The sequence below is a fragment of the Lampetra planeri genome, chromosome 26 (assembly GCF_965212315.1).
Source record: "Lampetra planeri chromosome 26, kcLamPlan1.2.h2, whole genome shotgun sequence".
NCBI classification, from domain to species: Eukaryota; Metazoa; Chordata; class Hyperoartia; order Petromyzontiformes; family Petromyzontidae; genus Lampetra; species Lampetra planeri.
The window spans coordinates 6599573-6613571 of record NC_136132.1 but is presented as its reverse complement, the minus strand read 5'-3'; the positions used below and the strand labels follow the sequence as shown (position 1 = coordinate 6613571).

General features: G+C 47.0%; 1 protein-coding gene across 1 annotated transcript in view; it reads right to left on the bottom strand.

Annotated features, from left to right (window-relative positions):
* Positions 1-13999, bottom strand: part of LOC144727644 (A disintegrin and metalloproteinase with thrombospondin motifs 18-like) — a 109376-nt gene that overhangs the window by 46458 nt on the left and 48919 nt on the right. The window contains exons 7-8 of the mRNA XM_078606611.1: positions 6902-7061; positions 5099-5204 (exon numbers count right to left, since the gene is read on the bottom strand). Coding sequence (XP_078462737.1) covers positions 5099-5204; positions 6902-7061 — 266 coding nt within the window. The remainder of the gene's footprint in view (positions 1-5098; positions 5205-6901; positions 7062-13999) is intronic.

Genomic DNA, 13999 nt, shown 5'->3' with positions numbered 1-13999 from the left:
CCACCCACGTTTCAAGAGCCAGTACCAAACATTTTTAAACCACCTTTCACAATGGACGCCAGCCAACAGTCGAACGATATCAAGTGTGTGTGTTACATTTACAATATACATATCATCTCGGTGGGTTTTCACAAGTTGTTCGTTACTTGAACAGCCTAAATCTCGTTTTTCAAGTATTCTTCGAATGCCTACATCCTCTGGGTAAAGTTATTTGTTTAATGTTTCTCCGAACTGACTTTTGCCAGAATCCTGTGTTATGAAAAGTTATTCCGTGATCCACCTTTTGCATTTCATTGACTCTATTTTTGCCTCCTAGTTGTAGGATTGTTCCAATGTTTGTTTTATTTTTATATAATAAAACAATGTTTCTGCTGTTCATTTTTGGGGGTTTTTTTTACCCTGGTTATCCTTGAACATGATCATTTTTGTTTTAACAGGTTCTAAACACGTTAATTAATTTTTAAATATAATCGACAAAAATTGAATAAGTAACTGAATGAGATGCTGGTTTCAAATACCAATTGTCACTGCGTGGTCATGAATCGGACTTGAGAAGCCAGAATTGAAGCTTTAATGCCTTAACCATAACACCCCTGCCAAACACAAATGCAAAAATATCCGCATATAGATTGTTGGGGAAAGTGCTGTTATCGACAACCTACGAAGGGTAGCATGGCCCACGAAGGGGATGAGGCGTGGCTCAGATCCCACTCACGACTTACATTTCAATCGCCAGGAATCGAAATTAGGTCACCGGGTTTGCAGCACCGCGTGCTAACCGTTATGCCACTACTCCCCATGTGCGCACGCACGAACACGTGGGCTGCACAGGCTACCAACTTCTGGAACTGACAAACACCCCCCCCCCCACGCATGTTATGCTTGGCAAAAATATATTCCTGACACTTCAAAATGAAACGTAATCTCATGATCTAATTTTCCTAATTCACGTGTCAGCAAGCTAAATAAAAGTTTTTTAAATAAATAATTGTTTTAAAAAGTGGGAAGAAATTATTGCCACATTATTTATGCTGCATGTGTAACCCAGTCTTAATAGTAGTGAGTAACAATCCGTTTTAATGGAGAATGTACTATTCGGAATTTGTTTGCCAAAAAACGTTAAACCTCATTTTAAAAAGAATGCTGAACACTCTCCTTCCACGTTGAGCCTTTGAGATACTGACAAAACATCATTTGCTTTGACATCGTGTTGTTGATTATGAGAACATTTAACAGGAATATGCCCCACTAGCTGTTCGCCTTCAAGAATGGCTTTTAAGAGGTTTACGTCTGTCCCATCTGCGGTTTTTAGGTAAGATTTTGAAAGAAGTTGACTCAGTATTCTGACCATACACGCAACAATGGTGCATTTGTCTCCGTGCGTGTTTAATTACGAGCAAATGTTCCGAATAAAAAACAGAAAATATATGTAAAGCACATTGGAGATGGCTGGGTTTTTAGTGCAGAAGGCGAATGTCATGTCAGAGCACTTCTCAGCAAGCACCACTGGAGATTCTGGGTTCAAATCCAGACATCCGCCTGTGATTTATCTGGGCTCATGAGTGCATCGAGGTGATGATCTCACCCCAGTCACCAAAGACGGCATACACACAAAAATTCACGATATTGAATGTTGTTTTTCCACTTAATATTATTTCCGTTCTGAGAATGAAATACATATCATTTCATTGACATTTTTGGCAAATGCACTTTGCAGGGCACACCTAATGTGTATGGTTAGAGAGGGATATTTAATAGGCTTCAGAAGTAATCGTCCCATGTCATCTTCTTCGGCTGCTCTATGACACAAGGTAGTGTACTGCTTACTGTGAGAGTTCAGAATTAAATGTCTGCATCTCATGACAAGACACTGAGAGCACCATCGCGATACAAGTGGGATAGAAAGGGAAATACATGTACACCCATAGCAGTGATCTCCAAATGTACAATTTTCCTAAGGGTTAATTTACGTTCATTCTCTTGACAAAAAGCATACAACCAAATCCATAAGCGTTACCACTGTACCACCCTGCCTGCCACCCAAATTGATGCGTGAATTATTACTTAAACTGAATTTATGAACTGCTCGTTGTAGGGATACTTCAGAGAGGCTATATTTTGGAGATTTAAACAAATATTTAACGTCTGATGTCTCTACATTTCCCACTATACTCCTATCCTTAATAATTTACGATATTTGATGAATAAACAAGCACATTCTTAAACGCACAGAAATACTATGTTGTGCCGGAAGGGAAAAATAAGTGAAAGGGGTTATAAATTTTCCATTTCTGGTATCAAGGAGAGGACCTTTGATGAAGTCTACCCAGACCCCAATACCCACAAAAACATCTACCCCGGCTTACAAATCAGAGGTCCCTCTCACAACCCTTTAATGTATCATCAACGTGTTACCATGATCGTATGAGAATTTAGCGATACTCCTAAATGGTGGCAGTGCTAAGCCAGCACTGGAAATTCCATATACCCAGGGGTGGTACCAGTCTAACCATACAATTAGCACTGATGATGTGCAGAGTAAACCCCAATCAGCAACTTGAGCTCACAAGCTTCTGTTTGTAAATGAAGCATTCGAACCAAAGTGCCACCTGGCCAAACTTTGCCACCATCACCACCAAGCTCAAACATTGAAGGTTTTGACTTAAACTTCCGTGACTGCAGGAATTCATATTTTTGGTTCTTTCGGTAAAGTCACGTAGATAGAAAACAAAAATAATTAAATAAAAGCTACAAAAAAACACGACGTTTCGATCGCAACACAAGCGGTCTTCATCAGGCGCATGATGAAGACCGCTTGTGTTGCGATCGAAACGTCGTGGGTTTTTTGCTTTAATTTTTAATTTTAATTTAATTTTACTATTTTTATTTTTAATTTTTATCTACGTGACTTCACCGAAAGAACCAAGAATAATGAAGGTTTTGCCTAAACAAGTAAGTCGGAATGTTACATCGTCTTCCTTGGATAAGTGAAAACCCATCCAGGCTACAGACAATATCTGAAGGGCTTAATGCCAACTCCGAGTCTGCCCACCTCTTTGCTACGTATCGCTTGAGAAGGTTCGCCCTCATTTTTCATTGCTAACCGCCTCTCCCCCCCCCATCCTTCTTTGTGACGCAGTCCGACCGGCGCTGTTAACACAACCCCATGCTACGGACTGCATTGAAAGCCCGCGTTGAAAGCCTCGGTTCGCGTAAGTGGAGTTATTGGTTTTTGAAGGCCGTGGGGAAGAGCCTAAAGACCCGTACCGAGTTTATTTTCACAGAATCCTCAACCGGCCAAGTTAATTTTCACGTGGGCAAGCACCCGCGTGTGACGAGGCCGCGACTGGGGTGGTCTCAAATGAAATGCATATAATGTCCGTGTGCGGACCGTGCAGCGTAGGCGTGTTCCTAAACACTTTAGTCATGCTCTATGGACAACGCCGTCGTGATGGCAAAGGATCGCTGTTCATCGGCGGCACAGACGCACGCACGCACGCACGCGCGGGCGCGTTTATGAGGCGTATCTGCTTCGGAAGCAGCAATGCGCCTACAAGGCGTTGACATTGTTGACGTTTATATTGTTGACGTTGACATTGTTCATTTACGTGCTATGAAGAAGGGACCCCCATTGCCCAAGACGTTGCACACTGCAACTTTTTTAATTTCTTCCTGTTAAGGCCACAGTGTTGTTGAAGGAATCCGTTGAGTTGTTTTTTTTTCTTTCGCTACGTTGTTGATGCGCACACGATTAGTGTAGGGGAGGAATGAGCGGGCGGCGCACGGCTACTTTATAATAAAACGAAGGGCGTCCCGGACGAGCCAACTTTCAAGTGCGATCACAGGTTCAGCACACGAGGGCAGTGATGAAGCTTTACCGACTACTCAGGAGTTCATCTCTTCGCCCTATGCTGTGCGTGCACGGGGTAACATTTGGCTCTACAGTCTCGTTGCCATACGAGGACACGTCGCACTGATGAGAAGCGGTGGAATTTAGATCAGTCAGAGGTCACTGTGTATAAAACAATAAATCAATACTTTTTTACGTATTCAAAATAGAGAGTGCACGTCGCATCAATAAATGCGTATCGGAGGGCTTTACGTAAAACGTAATTCATGTGAATGAACAACACTTCGACTTTATGAATTACAAGCCATTTATTTTAAAATAACCAAGCAACGTACCAGAGGCAATATAATTTAAAACCAACACAAGCTTGATTCATAGTTTATTTTTGGGTTAGACCATGTGGCCATATATCCCAATCCAAAACTCGACCATGAATCACAATACTTGCTGCAAAAACCTCATCTGTTAAGTTAATTAAAGCTGATAAACAAATGTGGTAACGTGGAAGGCATATGTACACGCACATTGAATAACAAGTTGATCGATTAAACGTTTCCTCGCTTCGACTGTACGTATGTTGAACTTATTTCGTACTGTACGCAGCCAACCATGCTAATCAGCAATTAAACAGAGCCTACTGCACACGACTGAGTGTGAATGTGGTGCATGTGCTTATGAATAATGGGTACCAGGCCTTCAATGACAATATTCAAATATAAAAATCGATGCCAATTGTTGAGTTTACTCGTGGTCTAAATCTGTTGTGTAACACACTTTTGAATATAGCGACAGATACATCATGCATCCCTTCAATTGCCTTTGTAGATGCGACTATGCTGTGCACGTGCACGAATCGACTCAGATTTGAATGAGTAACACAGTGCTGGCCTTCAGAGGTGCTCGCTAACAGCACTTGCTCCAACAACCTGCATAGGCTACATGTATGGATCTTTATTTTGAATGTAAGTATGCTGGAGGGGGTTCACACTCTATAAGTGATTAAGTTTTATCTGAATCAGTCCTGGTCCTCCCTTAGGTCGACTCGGCCTTAAATGAGTACCTGACACAGTGTGCCAACATGAACACTGGGGAGACAAAGGTGGGCAGGCATTGTTCTTGCCACGCCTGCCACTTGCGGGCATAAAAGGTGCTCGCTAACAGCACGTGTGATAAAAGTCTGTATGACTTTACAGGGGATCTTTATTTTGTTTCGTGCATGTGTGTGCTTATATATATGTTCGTACTCACTTGTGTCCTGACTCATGAGCGATGGTGAAGGCGACTCCCAGACCAGAGTCTTCATTCACCGTGCAGCTGCGGTACTTACTGCACATCCCACTGATGGGCGCAAAGCCTGCACAGTGAGAAAACACGCGCACACACAACACACAACACGACCACCAATAACAACAGTCGCCATTTGTCACTAAGTGACGGTGAAATTACCACCAAGCTCCTGTCAGGCTAGAGGCACTTGGAAGCCACAATGGAGCGTCAAAGGCTTTGCTGGCAGGAGGTCACGGGACATATCCAGGTATCGTGGGTTGACAAAGACAAAGATCCCCCGTAGAGCCTTAACAGACTGTTGAGGGCAAGTGCTGTTAGCGAGCACCTATGAAGGCCAGCACGGCTCACGAGGGGGTGGGTGGCCCGCACCACGCACGGTCACCTTTGTCTCCCCAGTGCTGATGCGTACACACTGTACGAGTTACTCATTTAAGGCTGAGTCAATCTAGGGGGGATCACCACGACTGGTTCAGATATTCATCACTGTTATTGGCTTCGAGCGCGAAACCAATTCATGGTCACCGGGTTTGTAACGCAGTACGCTAACCACGACACTACCACAGTACCACTCCCCGTACACATACAACGACAAACATCTCCCGTATCGCCTGAACAGACTGTTGGGGCAAGTGTAGTTAGTGAGCAACTATGAAGGCCAGCACGGCTCACGAGGGGGTGGGTGGCCAGGACCACGCCCGGCAGCCTTTGTCTCCCCAGTGGCGATGTTTACACATCGCACGAGGTACTCATTTGAGGCTGAGGTGACCAAGGGGAGGCCCAGGACCGGTTCAGATAATCGTCACTGGTGTTGACCGTGAGCGGGAATGGAACCCGGGCGCGAGGTTTGTAGCACAGTGCGCTAACCGTTGCACCATCGCTCCCCATACATACACACACACGCATGTGCGCACACACGCACAAAAACGCACAGCCACTTAGGTCAAATCTTGCACTCATGAATGCCCCACGTCCCGGCATAACAATAGCGATTCTCTCATGCCGCAGCAGGTGAGTTCTCCCAGTGTGTGATGTTGGGTGATGCCTCAGTGTTGTATCCTTTAAACACCTTATGCATCGGAAGCATTTCAATGCACCAGGGGCTCTTGGTTTAATCCCCCCGCCCCCCCCCCTCTAGCGAAACGTGAGTTTTCAAGAATGGTCTCCAAGCCAAGAGGGGGCTACAACAAAGTGCAGGAAGCCGAGGAGCGGGTACAAGTCGGTAAGAGGTTGACAGATCTGCAATTATAATAAATGACCTCAACTTGCAATGCGCCGCAGAGTCGTCGCTCCCTCCAGACGGGCGAGAGCGACTCAAAGAGGCGCAAGTATCCCACCAAAGTCAGCGGCCACGCGGCAAGCCTGCGCCCAAGCACCCACCAAGCTCTGCGGTCCTCTACGTGTCAAGGCGTTGTCGGCCCATCGCTGAGTGGTCACACGCGAGAGTAAAAAAACGGAGCTTCCGGGGGAAAACTAACGGGTGAGCGGGAGCAACAACTTCCCAGTGCAGATGCAACAGGTGGAGTCCACGTGTTGCTGTGCCGCCGTCTGCCGGCGAGCCGGGGTGTGGCACCGCCTTGACAGGAAGGGAGTTTTCCGCAACATCTGCGCGACCCCCCCCCCAACCCTTTCCTCCAGCGGGTGGATTACTGGCGTGCATAGAGCCACGACCGCCCCTGCCGAGACCTCTGTGGCCACTAAGAGGATGACGGCTGCCGGGGCAAGCAAAAAGGCGGAATGTGAAGGTCTGAGCGGCGGTGGCGGTACCGAGGGTGTCGCACGGCTTGTTCTGCCAGGAGCAGATGTCCAAGCCGGTGAGGAGGATGGCGTGGTCGTGACGGGCACCGTTGCGGCCCGATACACCGGCCTGCCACTGGCAGAAGCTGCTGAGTGTCTGGTCGGCGTGGTGGGAGATCACGAGGCCCGGCTGAAACCAAACAAACAACAGCAACAACAACAAACCCCCCCCCAGATAGTTTTGTGACGAACTGTTGAGGGGGGGGGGGGTCGAGTGATGTTTGTGAGCGCCCATAAATGCTGGCAAGTACATATGTACGTTGAATTTCTTTCGCGCCATACATAGCCAACCGTGATAATCGGAGGTGCGGCGGAATTGCTGGGACCACAGATCGTGTTGATGGTGAAATCGGTGGGGGGGGGGGCGGGGGGGTGGTGAATGTCTCCCTAAGTTTCATGGACTTGTGTGCAATGTTATGAATTTGAAATCTGTGGTCGAGCAAACGGTCTGTGCTGGTTGGGGTTGCTTTATTCACGATTCTAGGTGGGATGAAGTAAATCGGTTGGGCAGGAAATTGGCACGGCACACGAGCGGAGTGGGAGGGGGGGGACAGCACTACGCCCGGCTGCCTTTGTCTCCCCAGTGCCGATGTTTACACGCCGCATCAGGTTCTCGTTTAAGGCTCAAGTCGTCGGCCCGGGGGGAAGGCCCGGGACCAGTTCTGATAATCCCTCACCACTGAGTCACGGCAGGTCACCGGGTTCGTAGCGCAGTACGTGAACCACTTTGCCACCACCACCACCACACACGCGCACGTGCGTCCAAACGCATGGAGAAAGCAACCACCCCCCCCCCCCTATTTATCCTCAGAGACGGTCGCATACATACATACATATATGCGTGTGTGTGTGTGTTCGCAGGCACACATGGAATCGTTTTACTCTTCCGTTAACTGTCATTTGAAGGTGGCTGGGGCTGCTCGAGGGGGGTTGGCGGGCAAATGTTGCGCCAATTGCCCCGAGCGATCGCGGTGTCGAGCCACAACCCTCGGCTCACATCGCGGGGTAAAACCGGCGTCTCTAGAGTGAGCGCCCGCGTGTGTGTGCGTGCGTGTGACAGGCTTTGACATTCTCCGCACGATCACTAATTATTGCACAGAAGAAAGCATTGTCAGAAAAAATATGAGAATAGTTGTTACACTTCATTCGGTCAACCGGTCCCTCTTTACACAAAACTCAGGGGGGGACCAGGATATACAAAAAACAGACCCACCATTGAAGGGATCTGGAATAAAATCCCCTTGGGCCCCTCCTGAGACATTACATTCGACAAATGATTATTTTTTTGCTTGTTTGTTTATACGATCGACAAACCCCGAACGCGCTTGTTTCACTTGCCTGCATTGATGGCGAATGTGACAGATCGCATGTGACTACGACGCGGACCGTGGTATCGGCAGAAATGTGAAAATGTCAGCTACCGGAACATCTTTGGCACTGGCAGAGCCAATGGGGGGGGTGGGGGGGGTGACATGTGCCCCCCAATGATCTGATCGAAATCCTTAATTTCGATCGGATCATTCGGGTTTATTAGTAATAAATCGGCATTTTGCGACCCCCACTGCCACTGTGTATCATATTATTACGTGCCAGGGACTCTATGAGATGATAGGACAATAGTCTGAGTCCATAATTGCCAATAAGTAATGTCAAAGCAGTTATAAGTGACTCACAGAATTGTGCGCAGTTGCGTATACAGCACACGACTTCCCTGAAGGCATTCACCTTCAGCGAGCACGATGCCGATCACACAACGCGGTTCGAATTCGACCCTCGATCGATGGCTGCACCATCGCCGCACACGCGTCGAATACAAAACAAGGGACAAGTCCTTACTTACTAACAACTCCTCTATAATTTTTCATTGCTGGAGGGGTTGCCCCCCCCCCCCCCCTACCTGAAAATCCTGGCTCTGCCATTGATCGTTGGAAAATGACCATCACACCACCGTACTGCATCGGGCGTGGGCGGTCAATTGGTCAGGGCGGGTAATTTGTGAGGGTCGGATATGCGACACTGTGGTCCTCTGCAATTCAAGTGAAATCAAAACGTGCGTCTCCGTTCACGCAAATAATAGGGGGGGGGGGGGGGGGTGGGGGCAGTGCTAATTTCCACACGAGAAAGTGGTGGAAACTCCACGATCGCATGTCAGGCGGCCGTCTGCCCACGGGACGGCAAACGCCGCCGACTTCCACGAACGCGACGGCCGGTTTACGTAAAGATCAACGGTTGCATACTCTTTGGTTCTTTCGGTAAAGTCACGTAGGTATAAAAAAATAAAAGAAATTTCATCACGACGTTTCGGGCGCAACACAAGCGTCCGTCATCAGGTCATCAGGTGGGACAACCACAACAAGAAACATGCCAGGGACTCTATGAGATGATATGCAATTGCTGTGGTTGGACCACTTGATGACGGACGCTTGTGTTGCGCCCGAAACGTCGTGATATTTTTTTTTATACCTACGTGACTTTACCGAACGAACCAAAGAGTATCGATCCCTGCAGTCACGAAAACTTCAAATGAAGATCAACGGTTGCGTTCAACACGACTTCCCTCGAGTGTGAGGGCACACTCTGCGACGCCAACGACGCGAATGATGAGCCCGTTTTGTTTTCGAAACGTTTTCTTTTTGTTGCCTTCCACGGTAGCACCGCGACACCCACTGCGACACACGGCGAATCAGGTGTTCGCCTTCACCCGTACCGTGAAAGCCGCTCCGCGTCTCGGGGGATTAATATAATTCTCTGCACGCCAACCCCTTGCGGACGTAAGCATATCGCTCCGTCAGCACACAAAGTCTCGGTTGATTGAGTGTGGCACTGGCACGTACTATTTTCCTTCTTACTCTTAAATCCATTTTGACTTCCTGTACCGCATTGCACATGTGGCCTTTACGTACGCAAGACCACACACTGCCTCGGTATTTATTGTCGAGAATTCCCGGGATTCCTTCATTGTGTAGAGTTATTTCAAAGCGATGAAGGTTTAGAGCTGAAGACTGAGCAGAGGTGCTAGACAATGCGTATGAATTCAGTGGCGTTATTCCCACATCCACGTCGGCTATTCTCCGGGTATTCCAGTTTCCTCCTGCATGTGAAATTATTCACGCAAGGAATTTACACATTTTCCCAGGCACGACCTACCTGAAAAAGGGATTTGAGACTCATTTGATGACATGTTACGTATGTAAATAATTACAATGTAAAAGGCTTGACTTAACCGCTGGCGAATGCTACCTTTCGTCTAGTTTGTGTTAACGTGCTTATATTCTACCACCACTTCTTCACGTAGCTGTCAATCTGTTCCAACTTGTCTGCCAGCTCAAACGAGCACAGTGGTCGAGTTAAACTCTGTTACTTTGAGCCAGAGGAGGAAATTCCACATTCCTACTTTGCGGGCTAATATATCTCTGTCGATAGAATGGTACTTATTTCATCGACCACTGATAGTTGACATGATGGGCAAAGTCTCACCCCTAATAAAAATTCGAACTTACAACCCCTCCAATTGTTAGTCAAGTTGTTGAACCCAACATTGCCACAATGGTGGCGATATTGGAATGGAACAAACTTAAGTAGCAATCATTGAGATATTATCGGCATCGCTTTATTCGAGTGTGTCGCCTGCCAAGCGTAAGGTCACAAGCAGCACGCAGCGCACCTTCCATCGAACCACCCCGCACTTACACTGAGGAATTAACACAGCTCTACATTCTGAACGCGATAAAAAAAACACTGCAAATGAATACTTTTGATAATGACTGCTCGCAGCTTCGCCATATCCAAGAAAAAATCCACAAACCCAACGCTTGACACTGTAACTTTATTAGCTAATTCTGCCAAGATCGAGTCAACCAATTCCTCGATGGAAACCGATCGCTTGCACTTATGAGCAGATTCATAGACTCGTGTCTGCATCTGATCAAACGACCGCTGTGCCCATGAGAGAGAACGCTGCTCAATGGTCGGTACTCAACACCCGTTGGGGGCTTTGATCGTATTTTAAACAAGCCGTTGGTTTCACAGAAGCATAACCAATGAAAGTGACGTTCCTCAGGCCACTTGGGTTGGCTGTGAAATTAATCACGGTTTTAGAAAAGAAGGGGGGGAAAAATGAAAGCCGAGGTCACGGCGGTATTATGCCGGCGTTATTCTCCAAGCGATGGTCAGGAAAAAGGGCCCGTGCGAGAGAAACCTGTAATATTTTAGCCCCAAAATATAGCAATTCTGGGAATTTCGAAATTAAAGATATTTGACATTTGGACATGTTTTTGCGCATGTGCATGCACGCAAAGTCACCAGCGTGCCTGGCGCGCACACGCACCAATCACACGCACCAATCACACGCACCAATCACACGCACCAATCACACGCACACACAAACAAGCGCGTGCGCCCGCACGCCCACACGCGCACACACACGCACGCACGCTCATGCACGTGCACACACACACACTCATGCTCACGTGCAAACACACGCACACACGCAAGCTCACGTGCACACAAACACACACACGTTCATGCACGCGCACACACACTCATGCTCACGTGCAAACACACGCACACACGCTCATGCACACGCAAACACACACACGCTCATGCACGCGCACACACACACACTCATGATCACGTGCAAACACACGCACACACGCAAGCTCACGTGCACACAAACACACACACGCTCATGCACACGCAAACACACACACACGCTCATGCACACGCACACACACACTCATGCTCACGTGCAAACACACACATGCTCACGTGCAAACACACGCACACACGCAAGCTCACGTGCACACAAACACACGCACGCTCATGCACACGCACACACACACTCATGCTCACGTGCAAACACACGCACACACGCTCATGCACACGCAAACACACACACGCTCATGCACACGCAGGCGCGCGCGACAGAGGGGGGGGGGGAATACAAAAGCAGCTGCATCAGCAAGGGAAAAATAATAGGCAATGTGAAAAACACAATCCTTGAAAATCGCTCAAATCAGGATTTAAGTGAACACCCCCTCGCTCCACAGTTTAACCTTTGTGAAGAGGCTGCTGAATTTCCACAGTGCCAGTGGAGTTGCGCTCTGATCCAGCATAGTAACTCAATGCGCGTTGCTGTGGAACATTTCGAGTAAAATCACGTACAAGCGAAACTGTTGGAACCTCATTTGCCAGTAAAAAATATGATAATTGGTTTTTTACCCTTCTATCTGGCAACAAAACCGACACATTTTTTACGCCTTTTGGCGTCATCTGGTCCAACCCATGTGAGACTAGGCTCTAAGGAAAGCTGTCACGGGTGTGGACCAATCAACTTCAAGGACAGTGCATATATTCATCTTCTTGGTTCTTACGGTAAAGTCACGTAGAAGGGAAGTAATAAAATAATAAAAATAAAACATAATAAAATAAAATAATTCTCACGACGTTTCGGCTACAACGCAAGCAGCCGTCTTCAGGTGAAGAATGAGACACTACCAAGCTAGGAGCTTATATATAAGCTGGGTTGGAGGTGGAAGAGCGCCTTAACAAAAAGAATGTGCATATGAAGAGGAATTTAGCATATTCATGGGAAATGCGTAGGAGGTGGGCGGGGGGGTTTCAAAGTCATATTATGCCCATGCATTATGCAGGATCAGCAGCACCAAGGGGGGGTGCAGGGAGTAGCATTAACAAAGGAAAGGAATGTTAATGATATGTAGCTGCAGTTACTAAACAACCACGTAGAAAACTAAAGCATAAACTACATAAATAATTAAAGTATGAACCTCATAGCACCATCAGTATACTTACTATACTCTAAAATAAGCTGAGTTACTAACAGCAAGTAATACATTACAATTCTACGTCGTAAAAATTATATAATATGCTTCCATCTAAACTTTATTCTCTTACATCACACGAGCATATACCATACTATATACTGCCATAGATAAACCCAACATTAAATTATATACTGTATTGCTATAAACCACCCTATACCTTATACATTTTAATATAACACTATGTATTATTCTACCCACCCTAATGTGTATCGAAATGGTTTATTACGTCCTTCCAATGATTGCTAAGCCAGAATCCATCTTCTCGGTTAAAATTGTCTCTGTGTTTGTATATGTGGATCGCCTCATGAACGAATCTCTCATGATAGCCAGATGGCTTACAGAGAACCTCTGTCTTGGAGAAGTCAATGTCATGTGAGCCCACTGAGTTGTAACAGTGATCTGCAACGGCTGAGGTGTTTGTCCTACCGTGTTTCAGGTCAGCTTTATGTTCACGGATGCGGTCCGAGACATGTCGTTTGGTTTCCCCAATGTAATTGCTACCACAGAGGCAACTTAGTTTGTAGACGCCAGGGTACTGTATGTCTGGAACCACATCTTTTACAGACGGTACCAGATCACGGATTTTATGTACTGTGTTGAATCGGACCTGGATCTTGTGTTTAATCAGGATTTTGGAGATATTTTTTGTGACCCCAGCAATGTAGGGTAAGGTGATGGTCTTGAAAGGCTCCTCAACAGGATCCTTCTTGATGGTTGGAGTGATGGCTTTGCGGATTGTGTAGTCGGAGTAACCATTAGCCTTAAGAGCTTGGCGTACGTGTTTGAGTTCACTGGAAATGTGTTCATGGTCGGAGATGCATTGGGCTCTATGATATAGAGTCTTGATGAGGGAATTCTTTTGGGATGGATGGTGGTGGGAATCCGGTTTTAGGTAAGCACCCGTATGGGTGGCTTTCCTGTAGACAGAGTGGCTCATTGAACCATCAGGTCTCCTTTTGATTAGGGCATCCAAAAAGGGTAGCTTGCCATCTTTTTCGACTTCCATGGTGAATCTGATGGCTGGGTGTATGGAATTGATGTGGTCGAGAAATTGGTCTAGAGCAGGCCGGCCATGTGGCCAGATGACAAAAGTGTCGTCTACGTACCTCTTCCATAAGGTCGGGCGTAGAGTGGCAGTCTGGATGGCGTCCGTCTCAAATTTCTCCATGAAGATGTTGGCTACAACCGGAGATAGGGGGGAGCCCATTGGGGTGCCCTCAGTTTG